The sequence below is a fragment of the Ambystoma mexicanum genome, chromosome 5q (assembly GCF_040938575.1).
Source record: "Ambystoma mexicanum isolate Mex_15411 chromosome 5q, UKY_AmexF1_1, whole genome shotgun sequence".
NCBI lineage: Eukaryota > Metazoa > Chordata > Amphibia > Caudata > Ambystomatidae > Ambystoma > Ambystoma mexicanum.
In genome coordinates this window covers 847,691,348-847,715,905 of record NC_090933.1, presented here as the reverse complement: position 1 = coordinate 847,715,905, position 24,558 = coordinate 847,691,348, and the positions used below count along the sequence as shown (strand labels likewise).

The 24,558-nt window shown below is 45.1% G+C and overlaps 1 protein-coding gene across 2 annotated transcripts in view; it reads right to left on the bottom strand.

The window, feature by feature from the left end:
- Window positions 1-24,558, bottom strand: part of NECAB1 (N-terminal EF-hand calcium binding protein 1) — a 1,669,886-nt gene that overhangs the window by 149,030 nt on the left and 1,496,298 nt on the right. For both annotated transcript variants that reach the window (XM_069621337.1, XM_069621338.1), the window contains one exon: window positions 16,439-16,492. In XM_069621337.1, the coding sequence (XP_069477438.1) occupies window positions 16,439-16,492 (54 nt within the window). The remainder of the gene's footprint in view (window positions 1-16,438; window positions 16,493-24,558) is intronic.

The following is a 24,558-nucleotide window of genomic DNA, read 5'->3' as shown; positions in this document are numbered from 1 at the left end:
CGCAGCTCCGCGGCCTCCCGAAGGGGAGGTGGCGTTGAGCGGGCAGGCAGCGCGAGGCTCGACGGAGATCGAGGCAGTCATGGCGGAGTCGGGGGAGGACGCCAGGGAAGGCGCCCCCCACGTTTCCCAGCTGATGGAGGGAGAGGCACGGACGTCTGGTGCCTCCGGGAGACGGCGCCCAGCGGCAACAGACCAGGAGTGCCTGAATGGATTGGGAGTTGTGCGTGGCCCATTGATCTTGGAGAAAGAAAGAGAAATTATTGCAGCGCCACCTATGGCTGACTTTACGGTATCAGTAATTATACATAGGGAAAACCCTAGTAATTCACCAGCAAATAAGTCAAATCCAGAAAAAAAAAGCGACGGCCTCAAAAAACCCAATTTTGTCTCAAGAAACTAAGCTAACATCGCCAGAGCCTAATACTAAAATAAAAAAAAGAGATCACGAACCTGCGATGACCCTATTAAGAAAAACTCAGCCTCAAAATCGTTGAATAACCAAGTGAAAACCACAAGATTGGTTAAAACTCTACCTAAACAAATAAATTCTACTGAAGTGCCCCGTGCGGGCCCTAAAGGAATGAGAAAGGGTGGCAAAAAACCACAACGCCCCTTGAAACTATTATCAGATTTTTTCAATAGGCACTCCAAAGCCATCCAAGAGAAATGTAAAGAGCTGACAGATGCAGAAATCCTTGAGGCAGCTGACGCAATTACACCACCTAGCAAATACCGTAGACTGTTACAAGCTAAAAGAAGATCTTCTATTCCCCAAACAAAAGACGATACCTGGCCAGCTCTGGATATTGACCCGACAAAATGGCACTTCTCAGGCCAAGTGACTTCAAAAATACCGCAAATTACGCAGGAAGAGCCGGGGACTTCGCAGGCTCGAAACCTGGCACTACTACCTATAATTAACCCTATACCAGCTTCGGAAAGTATTACTCCTGCGAAACTTCCAACCTCAGCCCCCATTTTGTGCCTACAACAAATTCTTACCAACGACCAAGAAGCGCAGAATCGCATTCAGCCTTTTATTCGAGAGCAAGTCGAAGCAGAGAGCTCTGCACCGCTTCCAATTATCTCGATCCCATCAAAGCAAATTGGCTCCGCTGCAATTGGCCCTATTCAACCCTTAGCACAAGATCAACCACCGAATAATGATCCAATATATCGACCAACCGACAGTACCAATTGCAAAGACCAGGTACTGACGACTTCACTACAGCCACCAAGTGAGCCTTTAAGACTGATTCAACAAACCCAAGATAAAGATGGTGGTAGCCAACATTATGTCAAATCTAAAAATAAATTACAGTTTAAGAAAACTTTAGATTCTTTTTACTCAAACCTAGATAATTATAGTAATCAAAGAAGACACTCTTCAGACTTCCCCCCCAGAAGACTATCAAACGTCACTACACCATTGACACGACCATTAACTCCTGGGATAGCTAAATCAGCTACTCACCGTGATACTCTTTCAACTGATCCACAACCAAAAAAGCTCCACACTTGTACTTTGATGTCAGCACTATCGATAGCCCTCAACCCATTTATTAAACTGTATGAAGCAATAGGGGACACACTGAAAGATCATACAGCGATTCAAACTTCAATGCTGAATAAAATAACTTTTCTGGAGGGTTATATTATGGCACTAGAAACAAAGACTTCTGCGTCTAAGAACAAACCGAGCCAAGAACTGACTATGGCGCCTTCTCAAAAATTGGTTTCACCTACGTGCCCTATCCCTCAGGTCACAACACAAACAAACTCAGAAAGCATTCAAACCTCTTCATTTATTGACTTAACTGTTCCACCAACTCTTTTGACAGAAGAAACCAAGTTGCCTAAAGGAGTGGAAAAAACTAATTTTCACCCACAAGGAACAGTATCAATAGCATCTTTAACTCACCAATTAGATCTAACAAGTTCAAAAGCTATAGATGCTCAAAAAGACCTTTTTACTCCATCAAAAACGAAGAGCAAAGTAAAGAAAACCAGGGAGGTAACCAAAGCCAAAAGAGATGCACCGAATGTTTCTCCTAGAGGAATAGAAGCTTTTCTAAATAACGAGGACATGATGAACATCACTCAACACATTACAGACCAATCAACTATTTCGAACCAAAATTTGGAAGAAATACCTGACTCATCCATAACTTCTATACTTCCGTCAGGGAACTCTAATAAAGAAACAAAGACTAGAGAATCTCCATTTCTCACTTTAGAAGAACGAAGATCGCAATTGATCACGATCAACCACAAATCTAATGATTCTGTATTTGGAGAGACTTCGGTAGTTCCTAAAACTAACCATCCAAAACAAGAAATTGAAACACGTGAACATTTTTCTCGTCGACAGCCAGCAAGACGGTCCCATAGATCGTATAGTAATCCCCAAACTCCGCGGCCAAAAGCCCAGCAAAAGAAATTCTCAATAAGAGCTCCCACCAAGGAAGCCCAGCGACCGACCTACAAATGGTAAACCATAAAACACCACAAAAAACCTTTAATACGATGGATATTGAAACTAGAACAGATCCCTGGGAACTATGACGAAGTAACATTAAACAGAAGATCAGTTTTAGACTTATTCAGTTACATTCCGAAATTACGGTCAGTGAAGTCAGCTGACCTCCAAATTGTTGATCCGAGCCATCAAGGCTCCAGGGCGATCTCACATCTATATATAGCGTCACACACAACCAAAAACGCCCTGGAATCTGCCCTCGAGGAACTCTTAATAATGGGCTACGATCTCACGGAATCTTCGAGAGAAATTAAAACTCGCAATTACCAAGAAAATAAAGATTCCCAGGCCTTCATAAAAGTAACCGAATACTCTCAGGCTTCACGTCAAAAACATCGTTCACCACCAAAAAAAACGACCAACGCCATAGTTTTAGACCAAAAGTCAAATCAGACCGAAACAGTTAAACTAAAATCCAAGGGGTTTGTCAAAGGCCTTGAAAATCTAAACCCATTGCCTAGAGAGCTGTCTGGAAGACTGATGCTCCCAAAAGAAGGCCTAAAACTTCAAAGGACAGCTCAGAACAAGACCTATCCTGTGACAGCAAATCCATCTTCAAGCTCGTCCCTACACTCTCTTTGGTCATGGTTACCAAAAGCTTTAAAGTTAAACCAACAAAAATAGCCATCCGAGAACACGATCAACAGCAACACACCAGACTGTCCAAATTCAAATGCTCAAGACCAAATAAAAATGTGTTCATGGAACACACGAGGTTTCCTTCATCTAACATCATGACCTTCAAATCTAACAAACTACGACATCGTCTGTTTGCAGGAGACATGGCTTCTCCATCCTCCAGTACTTGATGGGTATGAAACCCACACAGTATTGGCCAAGAAAGGTTCTCTAGGCCACCCAACGGCAGGTTTTCTGATCTCGATCCGTAGCGGATGAGGCCTGGTAAATTCGCAAAAGCTAGAAGAAAATCATTTTATGCTGATGGTAAAGCTAAATTGGGTCACTAAAAAAAGAGGATCGACTAAAACCTCGACGAAGATACTCATAATTGTGACCATCTATTGGAACCCAGCCACTATTGAAAGTACAAAATTCATCAATACAATGGAACAAGAGTTGGACTGGGCGCAAGTCACACACAAACCTGACCACGTAATTCTATGTGGCGACCTTAACATCAACAGTCAACCCTCGACGAACTCAAAGGGATGTAGATCAAAAAAACCATCAGCTGATCAGAGGCCAACAAAATGGAAAAACTTAATGAAGTCTAGATCTTTTGATTACTTGGACTTAGTCCTTCCTGATCCAAATAGACTTCCAACCTGGGAAAGAGCGAATTCAACTTCCACAATTGACTATATCTTCGTATCTCGTTCTCTACTACTTTACATCAACTCCTTCAAAGTGATCAAAACAAGGGAAAGTGACCATAATCTTCTCGAAACTATTTGGTCTACAACCTTACCGATTAATCACACATGACTACAGATATAGAAGTCTCCACGCAAGGAATAAGACTCAGAATAACGGAAAAGGCTATAACTACTATTACAGCACAATATAAAGACCACAGAAATCAACCCCCCAGGATAGACGTGGACTATTTACCATTACTGACCACCTTTAGAGTTCCACAAAAAAAAAAAAAGAAGACACCAACACCAGATCAAAAACATACCTACGACAAAGTAGTAGCGGAAAAAAAGAGAGAACTGAGGAGAATAAAAAGACAAGCAAAGAAACTCGATCCCTCAGCCTCACTCGAGATCATCAAAGGGGCTGTTAAAAACTATAAATCATGGCTAAAATGTTACCGTCATAAGTTGTATCAACAAGACGCGGAAAATATTCTCAAGGCCATCACCGGAAACCATGCCAGAGATTTTTGGACCCTGCTCCACTCAACCGCACCAGGAGACCGGCCATGTCAAATAAACGGAATTGGCCAATCGGCCTGGGAAACCCATTTTCAAACTCTTTTTAAGAGTCCAACTACCAAACCTCCTTTGATGGAACCCAACGACACCCCCTGGATCAGTGTGGACAACATTGAGGACATTATAGCCTTAATCAAAAAGTTAAAACCGTCACGTGAGCCTGGGCCTGATGACATCACGAACCTCGATTTGAAATCCCATCCGGAGACCTGGGCTCCTCTCTTGAGCCAAATATTCAAACGTTGTTCAGCCACAAAATCCATCCCGCCTTCATGGACATGTGCAAACGTGGTCCCTATCTAGATAGGCTAGACCCAGCGAATTATCGCCCTATTGCCCTCCTTGATCCAATAGGAAAGATGTTTGGGTCTTTGCTGCTAAAACACTTTATAACTTGGGCCAACGATTCCCCGTGTCAAGATAAGTTACAAACTGGCTTTAAAAAGAACTTGGGGACAAATGCCAACATTTTGATATTGAGCGCCCTTAAAAGCAAAATCTTGGGGGGTCCTCCACGCCTATACATCACCTTTGTCGATCTCACACAGGCATTTGATTGACTGTGGAGAAAGCTTGCCTTATGGAGATGTCCATTAGACGTACTCAACCCAATTAAAGCTCTCTATTCAAATACTTCTATGAGGGTCCGCCTGAATCAGCAAGGCACATTAACAGAAGCAATAACAATCAATAGGGGTGTCAAACAGGGTTGTCCGCTGGCTCCGGCTTTGTTTCGGTCCTATTTAGGTGACTTCCAAGAAACCGAAACAACGATTTGAGCTTTCCCCCCTAAACTTGGAGGAGAACAAATCAGTCGCTTACTTTGCGCCGACGACCTTATCTTGCTGGATAACACCCCTATTGGTCTTCAACGTCAACTTACAAACCTCCAACACTACATGACGTCAAACAACTTGGAAATTAATGAATCTAAAACAAAAACGATGACAATAGAGAAATTTCCTAAAAAGAAATCCACACTGCCCCTGAAACTTGGCTCATCTTTCATTGAGAAAGTCACAAGTTTCAAATATTTGGGAGTTACTCTAGATAGCTCGCACAGAGAAAAAGCAATGCAAGAGTCCCTACGTGCCAAAACTACTAAGCTAGCCACACAAGGAAAGGCAATTGACATTAAATATGGCAGATTCTCAATTAGACCTGTAAGCGATTTCTATAAAAGGAAAGTCATTCCATCTTTGACATACAGCGTTGAAGCAATGCCGAACCTTCCACTTGATTTATGGCCAAAACTAGAAGCAAATTTCTGGCGTCCAATCTTGGGCCTTCCGAAAACAACTTCGATATCAGTAATCAGACGCGAACTAACTCTCTCCTCGTTAAAAGCAATAGTGGATTGTAACAGTGTTATGCTCTACCGGAAATGCATACAGAAAGATACGCCATATGCTTACCATCTGATAAGCGAAGAAATCCGGCTGGGTACTTGTCATATGCTCACTCGATGGGAGACTAAAGTTTTGAACATCTTGGACTCAGTTGCCTGCAACACAGAAGATCTAATTACCAATCCAGTCAGAGTTGTTAAGAAAATTAAAGAACTCGACTGGATTAACACCAATGACCTTGCCTCCAACTATAAACTTATCAGTCACCTCCCTCCCTTCTCTAAGAAACTTGACTTCATTCAACCATTTTTGAAATTATTTCCAAACAGAGCAGCCCGAAATTACTTCTTAAAAATTAGACTAAATCTTCTAGAACCCAACAAAATATTGGCGACTAGACAACAATCTTTGTCCAGCTGCTGCCGTTTCTGCAAGTCTACTATGGACAAGGAAACTATACGCCACTTACTTTTAAACTGTCCGGTGACGACAGAAATTCATGACAGATACTTGAAAGACATTTTTACAAACTTTACTCTTCAAAAGGAAGAAACGTGCGGTTACAAACTGCTGGACGGAGACAAACAGGCATGGCAGTTGGCCACCATAAACATTATGAAACACATCTTTAACGAGCTTCTTCCCACACAGACTAAATGCATAGCTCCACCGGCTCTTTTGAACTAACTACAGAATAGAGCGAACTTTGAGAGTTAGTAACGGCTTTTCCTTTTTTTTTTGTTAAAAAATCTATAAAGATTATATACAAATAAAAAAAAAAAAAAAAAAAGTTGGGCAAGCAATCTATGAGAGTATTAAGGACCCTCAAATTTGGTAAGACTTCCACTCAATAATTAAGGAGTATTAGGGAGCTTAGCCTTTACTGGGTGTCTCAGGTGAATAATTCCCTGCAAAACTTGGTTGTGGATGTATAGTTGGATGAAGGACCACAAAGTAAACTCCTTTGAGGACATGATACAATTGGACATGCTGGAACACAATATGAACTCTGTTGTTAATGGAGGCCGTATCCCTCCGATCTGCATGGGTTCTACAGTGTTTTAAGGTACACGTGATGTGTTTTCCCTTGGTCGAACATACACGGCCCGAGGGTCCATCTTAGACAGGCCTGCTTTTCGGTCTTGCAACTGGTGGTCTAGCTGCACGACCAGATTTATGAATTCGGTACAGTCTCTGGGCGGATCAACCACCTGGGCTAAGACGTCCTTTAATTCGCCCCGTGAGCCTCAATGGAATAACGTGGTTCTTTTGTTTTATGGCCACCTAGCTTCGGCAACCAGTCTGTTGAAGGTAGCAATGTACATTAACAAATCCTGATTGCCCTGTTGGAGGGCTAAGAGTTCATTGTCTACTGCTTGTTCCTGGGTATGGCGAGCAAAAAGTTTTTCCATTTCTCTCTGGAACCCCCCAAAGTCATGTAATAGAGGATGGTCATGGGTCACCAACGGCACCGACCAATCTGCTGCACTACCACTCAGGTATGATAAGACAAAAGCTACTCGAGCTTGGTCGTTTGGAAATGCTCCAGGCCTACAAAGGAAATGAAGGCGACACTGATTGATGAATGCTGCATACTTCCGTGGGTCACCTGAGAACCTTTCTGGTGGTGCCAGGAGAACTGTTCCAGGCAACGTGATCTGTACTGGAGTGGGGGTAGTAGATGGTAAGGTGGGGTTTTGCATCAGTGGATTGCTCCCAGGCAGAGGAGTCTGCCCTGCCTGTGATTGCAAGAACTGCCTAATGATCTCCTCCGTACGATCCTTGGTGACTAGCAAGTCCCTCCGGAGAGCATTAGTTTCTTGTCGGGCAGAATGAACCTCAGCACGAAGCTCTCCTAGTAATTGGGCCAATCGGTCCATTTTTGATATCTCCATGGCGCCCAGTTGGATTTGTTATGGTAGGCTTCGCATTCTGTTACGTTTGCCTGGTATCCACAGAGACGCCACCAGGCCGGGTTACTCACTGGTATACTTCTCAGTGGTGCCCAGATGTGATCTGCGGGGAAGGTTCTGCCTGAAAATACAGGAGGACTGTGTTCAAGACTGGCCGACTGGGGTAAGTATCCTCCCTCCACCCCTGTATGATTTCAGCCCCTCTGGGGCCCTCTCCTCACCTTGTGGTAGAGTTAGGTGTGCTCTCTGTCCTGCTTCTTTGCAGGGGTGCGTTGTCTTTCGTGGGCATGTGCGGTCCAGTTACTTCACTGACGCCGGCCCGTTTGATATCGTTCAGGTAGGTCTTATTGTTGTTCTTTCGTATTGTTGCTATTCCTGCATGCTTTTCTTTGTTTAATAATGTCTCTTTTTCTCCCTTAGATATGTGGAGCTTCAGCGCGGCGAACTGGCTTTGTTGAGCGTCGCTGGTAAATGATGGCGCATTAAGAGCGCTATGATGTGGTAAGTAAGCGCTATGCGCAGCGCTGCAATGTCTTGCCTTTGCTAACCTGTTTTCCTTCTTTCCTTGTAGGTCGCAGTGCTATTCAGCGTGTGTGGAGTTTCCGGAGTGGTGTCAGCCAAGAGGTGACCAGCCAGGTAAGCCTTTTGAGCAGTTCGTAATTTGCAATGTCTCTTATGCTTTCTTTAATATTGCCTCTGACTTCCTCTTTCAGGTCGTTCAGTCCGGGAGACGTGCAGATTCAAGGAAGCTGTTCACAGGAGCTGCGAGAAGCTAAAGATGAAGACTGCAGGTAAGATGCTGCTGCTAACGATGTTTCTTTTGTCTCTTTGCAGGTTCTGCTTCTCCGGGTTCGTGGGTATAGCTGGACACGGTGAGCGTCACGTTGCAAACTGCAAAGTAACACGAAGCGTGTTGTCTTGCTCGGGTGTGGTTTAAATAGCCCCAACAAAATAGTCCAGGTAAAGTAGTCCCTAGGCCACCACACCCAAAACACTAGGCCGCATAGCTTGGTTCCTAGGAACCAAGCTATGTGGATGCCTCCATGTTGGCTGACAAACACAATAAAGTAGTTCCAGAGCACATGTTCTTCATGGTGTATGAGCCTGGCGCCATGGCCATAGGCCCCAGGACTGGCCCCAGGAGGGCTTTTGAAGAGGATGCCAGGCTCTAGAGACCCGAGTCCTGACTCCACCTGGCCAATGGGCTTGCCAGAGGGGGTTTTCGGTGAGGGTCATGACAGTGGGAAACCCATGTGGGTGGGTTCCATAGGTTGGGGGCACAGTCAACCCTTCGGTAGTTAATAGTGGCCTTCATTTCAGACCCATACGTGGTGGGCCCTCAGCAACTCCCAGAATCCCTGGCCTTTACTGACACTGAAATGAAGGCCTGCCCTTTACTTTACTGAAAGTCTGATAACCCCAGAGGTCACACTAAGTTTTCCAAATGGTCACTAGGTGTAGAGGGCATAGGCTTCTTCTGTGGAGAATTGGTACTATGCATGAATCCCAGAGATCTACTCGGCCTCTGTTAAGGTGGGGGTACTAAGTCCCATGGGGAAGTAGTGATTACTCTTAATATACCCTCACCAAATCTAGACAGTAACTAAACACCCTCTATGTGGATTCTCAGTCAACCACAAGGCAGTGAGATACTGATGCTTATATTATATTGCAGACAGTACCTTAATAGGACAAGGGTGCCTGTCAAAAGGACCCTTTCAGAACAAAATGTACTAATAGATCACCTCAAAGGTTTCCTATAGTGGATTCCACTATGACAAACACAATAGTCTGCCTGTCAGGTCTCCGACAAAGTCCAGCTTGAGAATGGCTTGAACAAGAGAGGCTTTATTAAAGAAACCACTCTCCTAACAGGAGTTGTAAGTCCATACTCCACTCTTTCCATAGGCCAGTTTGTGCACGAGGTAACTCCAAAGGATAAAAAAGTTGCCCAAATCTAAGTGGAAGATGTAGGCTGTGTTTTCTTTCATGCTTCCTGGGCCGGAACCTGTGGCGGATCTTCCTACCCCTAAATGCTCGGCTATTGAACGCTGCGCTGAAAAGTCCAATGCGAGGTATTATTTCCACACAGTCTTTTGGAACAGAGCCTTTCTCCTAGAAAAAATAAAATGACTTTTTATTGCTAGAGATGTCTTAGTCTGCACAGACTGTACTTCAATATTACAGCATAGTTTAAGACCAGTCAGAAAGGTAACTCTGGCTCTTCTCACTCTGGTAACAGACATAAAACAAGTCACTTATTCAGGGAGGAATCAGTTAACCCGTTTGAGGTGAGGGCGAGTGTGTTAAGTCAGAATTCCAATTTTTGGGGTTCCATTAATTTAACTAACCGTGTGTAAACCTGTTGCTGGACTTCTTGATTTGTAGACGTTATTTTTTCTGTCATATGAAAGTCCGCCTGCAGATGCAACTGTTTTTTGTGTGTTGCCTTTAGTGGCCCATATTGCTACCAGTGCAGGTGTGCAGTCTGATCACCCCATGTTATCCGTAGGTACGTTTTCTTCCTGATAAAATGTGCCAGGGCAAAGGATGGCAGCATTTATGTGTTCTGCCTTTGTTTACATCATGCTGAATCCTTGTGACCATTGTCAGGGAGTACGCCAAATGCAGTACACAGGACAAGTCGTCTGTGGTTTAAGGGTCATATTGTTCAAGAACAAGGCATGGAGTGAGAAGGTAAGTACAGTTGTGAGGGTAACTAAAGGTAGCCTTCAATGCAGATGTGTTGCCAATGCCTTTTAGTATTCCTACAGCACACCCAATAAAGAGGAGGTGATTGAATCAACCCAGGCGTCTTCACCAGCACAAAGTCTCTCAACTCCCAAAGTCCCAAAATGGCATGGCATGTAGAACACAAACCAAAGTGGCCTTTATAAATTCCTTACCATAGGCCTGCCTCCAGATAGTAATGCTCCTCCACTACTGCAACACTCTATTGATGGCAAGCCTCATTCACCAGTACACCTTTCACTAGACAATCATCTGCCAGTATAACATTCCTCAGATAACACCCCCTCTCCTCCAATGTATTTCTCTCCTGATAACACACCTCCAATATCTGTCCCCTCTGATGCTAACTCTCTTTCTTCAATATATGCTGCTGGTCCTTTCTTCCAGGATCTTCTGGCTCCAGGTACAGACTGTCTTCTTTGCCACCTCACCCCTGAGCACAGCTGTCTATCTTCTGGGCGCTTGAGTACCACTCTGCAGCCACTCTTTTCTTGGCCTTGAGCCTGTCTGGTCTGATCTCTTCTACCCAACCTGAAGGTTTCTTCCTCACTTGAACCCATGGGTGGACTGTGAACCAAAGAGGCCCTAGAAATAATGTTCAAAGTGGCCCCAGCATTTGAGAATACAATATGTTACCACACAAAAGAGGCTCAGGGTGCAGAAGCTTACTGGGAAATCTAGAGAGTTCCCAGGACAGTCCACCCATGTTTGAACCTATGGATTGTAGGTAGACTTACATTCTTTTTTTACTATAAGTGCGAGAGACCTATTAGATCTGTTCTGTTACACCCTATGCACACATTCTCTGGAATTTTTAAAACTCTCAAAAAGTAACAATAACCTTTACTTGCCTGTAAGCTGCCATTGCCCCATTGTTCCCCTTGCGAGTGTAATTTTCAGATCAATCATTTTATGTTTAAAGCAATTCTGTGATTGCCTATGTATTCTAGAGTGATAAATCACTACAATTCACTCCCAACATCCCTTCTGAAGTAGACAGCATTGCGCCTCAATGGGCCTTTCTGTTTCTATTGGTTTTAAGGGTTAAAGTGCTCCTTTATAGGACCTTTACTGTATTTTGCATACTTGGCATTGATTTTCTATGACTTATTGTCAAATCACTACTATTCTCTCCTAGTGAACCTTACTAAGCAAATAGTACTTTACTTAACCATATTGGTCTTTTCACTGGTTTTATGTGTTACTAGCAGAAGTGCCCGTTCTCCGAACGAGTTCTGTAGACATACATGATAACACTGATCCTGTAGGTCACTCTTCCGATTCGCTTATCGCCTGATGTGCTTTGCACCCTGAAGTAAACTGCACTGAGAATGGGAGTGCGTGTCTGGCTGACATACCCCGGAGCAGACGTTGGGGGGAGGCGAGGGTTGGGGTTCTGCTGCATACTGGCACCTTCTTTGCTCTCTCTCCACATGTCTCCTCACCCTGCTGTGGTGCAGTTCGTTGCTGCGCACATATCTTGGAAACCGTGCAGCCTAGGGCCTGGACTTAGAGTTTTTTTCCTTGTGTCGGGACCCCATTGATTTTTCGCCGATTTCAGTATGAAGGTGCTGAAATCTGGGGGAAAGGGTGGGGTGTCCAAATGTCATGTAGCTAGTGATGTCCGAGAGGGACCCTAACAGGTAACTATGCAAAATTTGCTGCAGATTGGTGAAACGGCATGGAATAGAACAATGCTTCGGCAAGCCACAAACCCAGAAACAAATTTTGACGAGTGCAGAAATCCAGGGAAAGGCTGGGGTGTCCAAGTGTCATGCAGCCAGTAATGTCCAGAGGGTCCGAACAGGAAACTATGCATAATTTGGTGCAGATTGGTAAAAACTGTGTGGAATTGTATAAGGAACAACGCTTCGCCACAAATCCTGCCACAAACAAACACAGTTTCACTTTTATATATAAAGATAGTCTTTAATGTTTTGTGTCCATTTTTAAAGTACTTATTTCAACTGCGGTTCCTTAATGCAATACTTATATTAAACAGAATATATGTTTTCAGAGTATGCTGTCCTGTGCATGTTATTGTCTGATGCTGTGGGACTAATGTAACTTAATACCAGCCGGCTCCCCTCCAAAGAGTGAATTCAGACTGCATCGTGACATTACTATTGAGAGTGTGTTGGACTTTCTTAGGGGACTCCCTCTGCGCACTGTACTGGATTGATCTTCTGAACCCTTCACCCTAGGAATTCTGAAACACCTTCCCAGAACGTAAGCTTCTCTTACTGCTACCATAAGGTGAATTTGTACCATTCTTCAATTTCTTCTTTTCAGCAACTGGCAAGCAGGTGGCTGAAGGGGTTTCATCCCTTAGTCTGTAGTCTGTTTAAAGGTGTTCAACTTGCTGTTCATCCCAAACCGCGATATACCGGCCTTTCAGATCTGAATGTAGTTCTGTCATGGTTTTAGAGAATACCTTGACAAATCCTCTCACTTATGAAAATAACTTTCAGCTATGCTAGGTATGGTGATGTGTTTTATTTCCTTTCAGAGATTAGCTAATCTAAGGGTATTGGTTGCATTCAGTGGCTCGTTCACACCTTATGTTGTGCCCTTTAGAATGCCAAGAAGAACAGAATCTGGTTTATCCATTCGCTTCTTCCTTTAGAGAGAGACCGTATCTTTCTGAAACATGTATAAGGAACATGAGGACGGGACAGCTGCCTCGAGAATGTGTGCTGATCAGTTTCTCATCTAATTTTGCAAACCACATCAACAGGTATCCTCCCCTGCCGAGGGAGGACTGGCAACATTTGGCCTGGTGGGCAAGTTTACTTTTCTGTCCCACGGTGCAATGGCCTAAGCTCACAATGCAGCGACCCCAACAGAACAAGTAAACTCAATACCAACCTCTCCCCCTCCTGTACATTCTCAATATATATATAGTAGACATTATTTACATTCCTTTCCTTTTATGAAACATATTTTTTCAGTTATGTATGAGGTTTCTTAGCGACCCAGACCCCTGGAAATTCTTCCACTTACCAAACAGTAAAATTAATTCACCACGATAATGTAATTGTAATTGGTGAAATGGAAAAACGGCATTTGAGCCCAGTTTTCATTGGATTGCAGTTTGTAATTTGACAGCATGTTAAATCTCCTCCCATCATAGCCCATCTTTAGTTTTAGAACAATGTTAAGAGGTGGCAAAGCTAGAGAATCCATTGATTTGCACTCAGAGCCAAACATGATCTGGCATTGCCAAAGACTCATACCTTGCTTCCTGCCTGCCCAGCCCACAACACCAAACCCATACCTGCACCCTCTCTACCCATCCCCCATAAAATAAGACCATCACTTGTCACCCCGCTTTCTTGGCACGGGCTGGACTAGAAGCCACGATTAGTACATAGCTGATGATTGTTTAACGTAACAGGTCTTTCCCAGACTCTTTTGCAAACCTGTCGCTCACGCTGCTTCTGTGGTCATTTCTATGCTTTGAATTTGCATAGTAGAAGACTTGACTTTTGATAATTTTTAATAAATGTTATGAAAAAGAGTTTGGGTTGTATGAATGGCTTGGATGTGAATATTATCTCTTCCTTCAGTTGTTTCACAAACATTTGTATTAAAATGATCAGGAGGGCATCATGTGCATGGAATTATCGCTGAATAAAGAAACACCCTTCCAGGTAATAAGTAGAAAGAAACCTCACTCTCGCCCATTCCTTGACATTGTTTTAATTTATAGAATCATATAGTCAATAACCAAATATCCACAAGAGTCCCAAAGTCACAGTTGCTCTCCAACTCTACAAGGAAGTGGCAAAGGAAAGGGGGAGGTAGGGCAAAAAACGGGATACATGAAAAAGCAGTACAATTCCCCAAACATCCAATTGTATGCATCATTTAACTGTAATTACCCTCACACTTTACAACTGAATCAGACTGAAAAAGAAGACCAGGCATTCCAAACACATTCCACAAATCATGAAGTGCAATTTGAGTGGTCATTCCTTAGAACCCTCAAATATTCCTGTGCCTCTGTCACCTTCCAAAAAACATGCGCTACCCGCTCCTGTGAAAACGTTAATTTAGCTGGGTTTTCGGCCAAAGCTACACACCATAGAGCCGCCCTCACTTTCCAAGTCTCCTGTAGAGTCATCCTCCTTTCCATGGTTTCCTTTCTTAAACCAGGAAACCACAGAGCACATTTACCTCTTAGTTCTAGACACCTTTGTTTTTGGTGGCACAGCACAACATTTCTGGCCTTAGGCTTGCTCCAGTCCACCAATACTGCCCTTTTAGATGCTCCAGATCTCATTCCCCACCCCTCCCCCTTTAGCAGGTAGTCTGAAGGCCTTAGGTGGGTTTCCACTTGCCCAAGATTATCTGCCAAACACCACAGCTCACAGGAAGTTCTGACTTTCCTCCTGTGCAGGCAGGGAACCCAGCTCTTTGCACCTTTGCAGCTCTTCAAGCATTGTCCAAGCATTCTACCTTCTCTTGCATCCCCATCACACTCACTGCAGTACACTGTTGGAACTCTGGAGAACTTTCCTGGGTTTTTCTCAATGCTGCCATCGAGGTTCCCACTGCATTCTCCTTTGCAGCTGCGGCTTTAATGTCCATCTCCACTTCTGATAGCCTGGTGTATATCTTATCAGATTGGATTTTAAGTCCGTAGGTGTAGCCAGTAACATTTTCTCAGTGCCTGTAATCACTGTGGGTTTCACCGCTGTTCCTGCGCCATCTTCAAGGTGAGGTATCAGGGCTGGAAGTTCTTCCTACTTTGTGCCTCCACTGAGGAACATCTCACGGCATTCCACTACTTGATGTCATTTCAATCGCCACAATTTCCAGGCCAGGGAGGCCATAGATCCTTCTACACCATAGTTCCTTCTACAGTTCCTTCAGTTTGCGCCGTCAGGGTGCCAGAGACATCTGGCATAGGGTAGTACAGGTTTGCTCTTGAGATGCGGGCCTCTAGCAGCTCTGCTTGTCCTCACCTCTGTTCCGCTCTCGGGCACATCTCTCTGTGACACAGTCAAGGTACAGAGGAGTATCTCGCAGCTCCAGTAAATACGACCCTCCAATGTCTTCCAATTGCATCCAATGTCTTCCAATTGTGTTCTCACCCCTCAAAGAGCCACGATTAGTTCATCCTGTTATAGTCCTCAGCAAGACGAGACGAATGCGACCACCATCTCACCAGACCTGTCTGTTTGGCAAAGAGCAAGATCTACACAGATCGAGTATCCAGTGATCGTCCATGGGCTCCAAAACCAGATTCGGGGAGCGCCACTCATTCCGCCACATGATATCTGTCCCTGATCGATCCTTCACAGCCCGCTGCACTTCTAAGTGCCCAAGAGTTGAACCTTCTGGAGCTCTACAGAGGAATGGCCATCATGGAGTGCTGCGGGCTCCGCCCCCGTCCGTCTCTTTTTGCCCTTGCTCTGGCCTTGTGCATCCTCTGCATGGGAATGACAGCCACCCTGGACATCATTTTTTCTGAGCCTTTGTTCAGTTTCGGGGAGTTGTCGGATGTGAATGTTTGGTTAGATAGCTTTCAGGGAATTCCTGCAGAAGCTGGTGGATGATACCATTTCCGGTCAGGTTAGGAAAAAGGTCATCAGATGGAAAAAGAGTCTACTTCAGGGGACTAAACACATGTGATTGGTGGATGGACTGGGATTAATCGGGAAAAGGACATTTTGGGGTTGGAGTTTATGGGAAACATTTGTTTTGTTTCTTAGGCTAATATTAAATAAATGAAGATACTTTGTTTACACAGAGACCTGGAGACTATGAAAATGGCAGTGGTGCACGGTATAAATCAACTTAACATGAGATAATACTCGCCCCTACAAGAATCCTGGCTCTCCATCAGAACATTTACTAAAAATAACCAAAATGTCAAACATCGTTTTTTAAACATATGCTAATTACTCACAGATGTATTTGGTGTACATGTTTTTCAAATAGGAACTATACAAGAAGACAAATGATGGATCTACTTACCGACTTTGTACTTCCTTCTAACACTTCTTCTTCAGGTGGTTCAAGCTTAAGGTCCTTCGTGGCGAAAGGAGACAGAAGACAAACGTGTACAAAGAATAGATTAGATGTGTGTGCCCGACATCACAGGTCAGCTCCAATCACAAGGGCTGTCAAAACATTCCAAGGAATTGATTGCAAATATCATTCCAAAATGTATGAAGAAGCCAGAATGTCAACGACAATGCCTGTCTTTTGGAGCACATATTATGTATGAGCTAGTCTCCTTTACTAATACATATTTTGCTTATCATCAAAGTCACCAACATAAAAAAGCACAACATAGCTTACAGGAAGTTGTTTTGCTAGCAAGAATGGAACCTGTAACCTTGCAACCCAATGTAACTAATGTACCTAATGCACCCCAATGAAACAAATGCATAAATAAAATAAATAAATAAGAACTCATGGAAAATGTGCAGAATTGAGATAGAGGCAACTGACATACATTGATGTGTCCAAAATCAAATGGTTTTATGGCGTGGTGAAGATAAAAGTTGAAATCTTTTGCACGGAAGTATATGACGTAACTATCAGACTGTAAGTTACTTGTAGGGGAGGATTGGTCCAAAAGACCCCCCTTGCCTACATCCCCTCCCCCGGTGAGGGCCATGGCTCATCAGGCGTCCCCTCCTTACCACCAGGGCCCAGGTGGTGGATGGCTCACCTGCTGAAGACATTGCCCAAACATATTGAATTTAGCTAGGCCTCAGAAACCATTTTGTCTAATAAAGATGGTGTGAGCTCGGCGCACTGCAGCGCGGCCCCCACCTTTGGAGAGTTTCAATTATCCCTGTGGCCACAGCTCCCTGGCAGATCCGCTGTGAGCCCGTTCCCACGAACGAGACGGACATGAGCTAGTGTAAGATACCAACACTGTAACATTTCACCTTCCGCAGTGTATCACTGCTCCCAACATGACCCGGCCAGCATAGCCTGGGTGGAAAAAGAACTGTAAAATGGCCCTCGGAGAAAAGCAAAAGTTCCCAAATACTAATGCCAAAACTACCTGCGATGGGCGCATTTTCTCCACAAACCTCTTTGATTAAGAAAACCTGTAAAATGTATAAATATGGTAGAATGCATGTTCACATGGCATTAGCAATGAAGCACCCACACCACTACAGTTATGTACAAATAGAAGAAGCGTCCTGGGGGGTTATTTGTAATGCGTATCATTGAAAAGTTTACACCCCACGGTCCCGCGCCATAACCGAACTAATGCTGCTAGAGTGCAAAGAAATACAAATGCAACCATACTGAGGGCTCATGTGAAGGACGTGCAAGAATGCACCCTTCATGTGTGTATGTCCAAGCCCCTTATGTGCCACTACCGTCACGTACGATGGCGAGTCGTTTTCTATGTGCTCCACCAACCCCACTACTACCTCACTTACTGCAAATGTATATGCATATAACAAAATGTTGTAGTTGTTAAAACATAGTGTACAAATAATGTGCTCGGACTGGCTATATTTGAGAGGCATTTAGCAAAGTTAAAATGTAAGCTTTGGAATGATTCCATGAGTATTGTATAGCATTCGAATGTGTATGATGCTTTCACCTAAAATCGGCAACACACGAGGAAGATAACTTTGGGAATATATGCAAGGCCATTCCCCCTCCCTCCCTGCGAAGCCTGCCAGACGAGAGAGCAGAGGCCCGCGCCGCGCTGCTCCACCTCCCCCAACTAGGCTGGAGCCGCTTCAAAGATTTGTAGTTCCCTCTGCAGCACCCAAGGCCACGGCCCGCCACCTGCATTATTTACAGCCCAGCAGTAAACCTCCGCCTGAATACACAAATCCAGAGGCGCCCTCTCTTAAACCCCACAACCCACCGGATCACCATAGGTTAATGGCCCCTGTAACATTAGGACACCCAATATTATGGCAACATTACAGCAACACATTCATAACGACTTCTAACAAGACAGGAGGACATGTACCGTCTGTCCCATGCCCTGAGACCCAGCCCCACGACCTATGGTACCCGGTCAACAGGACACTGGCAACCATGTACTGATGAATCGCCATCAAACCCCTCTCAAGGTGCATTCCTCCTGTGTTGCATTAACCTGTAGCATAACCTATTGGGAGATTTACTAAAGAAGATAATATTGCAAATGACTGAATGACTGTGGTATGCATGGCCTAGGGCAAAGAAGTCAGGAAAAGACATTCATCTCTGACACTGGCCACAGAGGCACAACAACACCGCCCGGATGAACCCAGCTGACCCGCCAGGCCCAGCCCAACCCACGAGGCTGACCAGTGACGTCCTTCAGCCAAGACCAACCACATCACAGCAGCACCTATAGCTAGTCGTCGCCACCCAATCCCATTGAACTTGTGACCCCTATAGTGTGTAGGTTTTGATGACGTTTTTTGTAAATATATTTGCCTGTCTTTGCTATTGTCAGACAGAGCGCTCTCGGAGTTTGCAGAGTTCTTTGCATGCCCTATTCTGATTGATAAACTCCCATTTACGCTCACCCGCACTGGTCTTGGCCTTATTCCCATTTTGGGAGAGTCCATCATTGTCTCTCATTGCGGGGAGGATCGTGCTGGTTGGGGACGCTTGCCTTCAGTGGTGACCCCGAGAGCTTGATTATTATTTTCTCCCAACATATCCCTACCGTCCCCTTTGGCACGAAAATCTCCGGTCGAAAAGGGATACGCACGGTGCGCCGGCTCCGGGAGGCTGACCGCCAACGGCGACCGGTACGCTCAGAAGTGCGCACTCAACAGAGAGAGGGTACGGGATCCCGGTTGAAAAATCCCCTTTGAGTACCGCTCGCCGGAGCCGGGGCTGACTGTTGAGCGTACGGCAGCACTGCCTGGATGGACCCAGTTTCGGAGACTCTCGGTTCAAGACGGGCACGTGAGTATTGAGTGCGAGCGATCATAAAGGGAGTAGAGGAGGAAATTTAGGACAGGGAACGAGGCGGTATAAAAAGGGGCACGTTGGGTCTACCATCTTAAACTTTCTTTGCTTTTTCTTTGCATATGGCCATTAGGATTAAGAGGTGATTAAGAGATAAAAGTGATGGGAACCTAGCTCCGAGAGGGAGTGGAAGGGGGCGCCGCACAGTGCTATCTTGACTAGTACTGGGTATATATGAAGAAGTGGAAAATAAGATAAAGGTGTCTGGCAAAGGGAGACACGGAGAATATATTAGTGACTGCTATTCTTTCTATTCTTTTCTTTAGGGTTACGGGAAAATTAAAAGTGGGTTAGTACAAAACCAAAAAGATAAAGTAAAGAGACAGAGAGTTTTACTCTAAAATTGAAGATCAAGCCTATATATATATATACATATATCTGAATAAGACGGACAGGGACAGCCGGCCAGGGAGGAAAGGGAGGACAAACTGAACTGTGAATAGAGTGTTACATAGGGGTGTGTGAACATCGTATGTGTCAGGAGATAATTTGGTATAATGGTTGTGTAAAAATGGTCAGAAATGTATGGTCATTGAGTGGTCATGGTAAGTGTGACCAGACAACGTATCATAAAGACAAGAGTAATATGGTGAAGTGAGTGTGTACCTTTCTGATTTTTGGGTTAACAGTGTTGAGATTACTGACGGTCTGCTCTTGTACGTGCCCCCCCAAAGAGAATAGAATAGAGGCTGTGCGCAGCCAATCTCATTGTGTGCAGGCGGAGGGAGGAACACGAAGGCACCCACGCTTCAGTAAGACATAAAATAAGCAAACTCACATGGTGATACGTTTATATTGAGATATCGAGATACATAGAGATACATAAGTACCAGGTGGGCACAAGGTATGGGGGCAGAAACACCCTTATCACATATTTGCAAGAACCTACCTGGGTACGCGGAACGGATTAAGAAATACCATGACCAATGGATCACAGAGTTGAAGGGGGAGGGGTTGCCTCAGATATGGCCCGAAGGGGGGTCATTTGACAAGAGTGTCCTAGATATGGTAGCCACATGCATTTGTTTGAAATACAAGGGGAAGCAGTTGCATAATAGGAGAGAAATATTAGACCTCTGGAGACTGTTTGAAGAGATACCGCCGCCTAAGGCAAGGGAATTAGATCCTGATCTACCGTCTACCACTGATAATCCGTTAATGATACAAAAAGATGACAAGGTATTGCCAGAGGAAGAGCCACCGATAGAAGTAACCAGGTTGTATCCAATACTAAACAAGCCAGTGCCCGCAGAGGGATACAGTGACCCGACTTATGTGCCCCCACAGACAACTATCACAACGCAAGGGCCAACAGCTCCCCCTCCATACGAGAGTCATAGGGAGCGAGCTCAGGTGAGCACACCAAGGGTGGACATAGAAAAACTAACAGACGATCTAGAATCAAGGCTCTCCATAGTGAAAGACGAGCTCTCGAGGATAAAAAGCATATGCGAGCGGACCGCACTTAATGCAGCCAGATCAGAGCATACGTCTAGAGCGCAGAGCGAGGGTAGAACATTTGAAGAAGGGTGGAAAAAAGGCGAGATACTGTTCAGAATCCAGGAAGAACCAACCCGAATAATTGAACTAGAGGCAAGAGAGGGATGTACTGACAATGAAGAGAGGCCTATAGGAGACAGGAAGGAGCTACTATGTGATATAAGGGATGATTTGGAAGAAAGTGACAGGTTGAGTATGGCAATGGGAGGGGGAAGCAAAGGGTTGGATGGTGCATGCTCAATGAGGACACTGGATGAGTGGACGGGGCGATTAAGGAACCGGGTGGGGAAAATGGCATCATTAGGAAAATCAGGAGTGAAGACGGGTACAGATACGACAACGAAGGGAAAGTTGCAGCTCCCGCTAATACATAGGGGAGGAGGGAGGCCGAATTACATACCCTGGGCTCAGATGGATAAGGCCAACTTACTAAAGTTATTGCCCCCGTTATCCGGAGGGGCGAGCAAGTGGATATACGCCTTTGAGAAACACACTGCCGGGGTACCCCTAGCAATAGGGGATGTGAAGAGCTTGCTTGTATCAGCAGTGGGGGATCAGGCCGACAGAGTATGGGTCAAGGCTGGTTTCCCAGGAGTAACATTAGACTGCGATCGCCATGATGGGGCCTCCTTTAACACAGTGCGTGCAAGGGTGTGGGATGCTTTGCGGGAAACGTTTCCAGATACCCCAGACTTACAGTCAGTAATGCAGTGTACAATGAATGATGGGGAAGATGCTATGGATTACATTTTTCGAGTCCAAGAGATGTGGAGAGCAGAAACGGGCACGCCCTGGTATCAATCGACATCGTTATTTTACTTCATTATAAAGAGGGGGCTCCCAAAAGAGGTGCAAAAGGCGCTCGACAAGATAGCAGGTATTGAAGCGAAAGTATGGCATGAAATTCAGAGCATAATAGTGCACCACTGTAAGCGAATAAAAGAAAGGGAGAAGGAGGTGGCGCAGAAAAGATTGGCAGACGAAGCGAAACTAGTACAAACAAAGTTGGTGAAGGTCGCAGCAGCAGTAGCCGTGCTCCCACACAGCAGGGAGGGAGATGAGGAAGAGGAGGGGCTGGTAGCAATACAAGGAAGGATGGCAACTAATTGGGCAGGAGCAGGACAGCGGCAGTGGAACGAGCAAGAGCAGGGCGGAGGTCCGCAGTGGCAAGAGTGGGCCCCTCGAGGGGGACGAGGTGGGTACAGGGGCCGAAGAGGAGGTGGACAAGGGTATGGGAGGAAATGGATGGCAGGGTCCCAGAGGTGCGCAAGGGAGTTGTTGGAACTGCGGGAGGTGGGGACATTACTCTAGGGAGTGCAGAAGCAGACCAAACAGTGGATTTCCAGAGGTAGAACATTATGGCCATCCCCATCCGGGGAGCCCATATGGTCTCCCAATGGGACAACAACAAAGAAACGCAGGGCAGGGGTACAATGAGCAACACCAGGGACACCAATACAGAACACAGAATCACCCACAAAACAATGACACTATGCACTACACGCCAGGCAACCCTTTCGCGACAACAGCCAACGGAGCCCAAGCACCAGCCCCCTATAATGGCGTGTCAGTGGTTTCAGGGAGCGTATTCAACCAAGGGGGGTCAATGAGACACCCCGCATAGGACAGCCCACAGAAAACACTTGCGTGTCCAGTTCTATCTACCACCTACGATGCAGCAGAGGAACCATTGGTAGGGGCGCAGATAGGAGACAAGCAGTTCATATTCATGGTGGATTCGGGAGCGGAGAAATCATGTATTAGGGAGGGCCGGTTCCCGTTATCTAACCGGAAGTTAGAGACGCAGGGGTTCTCTGGGGCTGTAATTGAAGTTCCTTATACAGAAGCATTGGATGTAACGGTAGGGGGTAAAACTGTAAAAACACCCTTACTGTATTATGAACATTCGCCAATAAATTTACTAGGGAGGGATCTTCTTAGCAAACTCAATATGACAATATCATTCACTGAGAGAGGTATAGTGTGTTCAACACCAGGAATATGCCCCTTACGTGTAATGCTGGTAGTACAGGCTCACACAACCGCACCAGAAATACGTGGTTTGCCAGTGGACGAGAGAATGTTTATTGAAGGACTAAAGACGCTGGCCCTCATAGTACCTGAGCTAAAAAGAATGGATTGGAGAATACCGGCGGAGTTCCTCTTCCGCCCAATAGTGCACCCTGACATAGCACCAGGATCAGTGGTATCATTAGATTTGCACGCTGTACAGGTATCTGCGAAAAGGATCTCTGTGATTGGAATGGATATAGAAGGATGTGAGTGGCGTACAGTACTGTGTACCAATGCCAATACTGCCCTGAGAGACTTAACTGATGAGGATCTCTTTTCAGATTCGGAAGGGGATGGTGAAATAGTAATGGAAATAGCAATGCCCTGTGACATTTTGATTTAGGCTAGAGAAATCCCTGTCCAGCTGATGGCAGTGGTGGGAGCACCACCGTCATTCTTCGATGATGACATGAGGTTAGTACCAAATAATTTGTGGACAACAGGCCCCCATGACGTAGGGTTGTTGCATGGAGTACAACCAGTGATAATAAAGCTCAAACAAGGAGCGATTCTACCCCGAGTGAAACAATATCCATTGTCCCGTGAATCTGAAGAAGGGATAAAAGAGACAATAAATGCACTACTAGCACAAGGGATAATAGTGCCTTCAAACTCCCCATGTAACACATGCATTTACCCAATTAAAAAAGCAAAGGGAGGGTCTTGGAGGATGATCCAGGATTTACGCCCCCTAAATGATGTAATACAGAAAGAGTTCCCTTTGGTCCCGAACCCTGCATCAATATTATGCAGCATCCCAAAAACGGCATCACATTTCACGGTGGTCGATTTGAAAAACGCATTTTTCTCCATCCCCTTGGCTGAAGAGAGCAGATACCTGACAGCATTTACACTAGGGGGGAAGAGATATGAACATTGTAGATAACCACAGGGATACTGTGAGAGCCCGAGCATATTCAACCGCATACTACATGAAGACTTGGGAAATTTATCAGTTGAGAGCACAATTATTCAGTACGTAGACGATTTACTCGTCTGTACACAGGATGAAGAAACATGCCGAAAAGATTCAATAACACTCCTGACCCTGTCGGCCAATAAGGGGTACAAAGTAGACAAGGAAAAGTTACAATATTGTCTGACAGAAGTGCTATACTTGGGACAGCTAATATCAAAAGATGGAAAAAGAATAATCCCCGACAGGGTAGAAGCAATAAGATCAGTAAGAGAACCCACAACAGTGAAGGAGATGCAGAAATTCTTGGGAATGTGCAACTATTGCCGAGCATGGATATTAGATTATGCAGCATACACCAGACCCTTACTGCAAGCGCTCAAGGAGGCCCAACAGGAGAACAAGAAAATAGAATGGTCAGAAGAAATGAGCGCCTCCTTCAAATCATTAAAAGAGTTGATTTCAAGTGCTCCAGTGCTCACAAATCCTGATTATGGGCGCGAATTTTACCTGTTCTCACACTGCAAGGGGACACTCATAACAGCTGTACTGACACAAAAGACGTCCCTAGGACACAAACCATTGGCTTACTATAGTGGCACTTTGGATGCTGTGATGCAAGGGCATTTCGCGTGCGAGCAATCGCTCACTG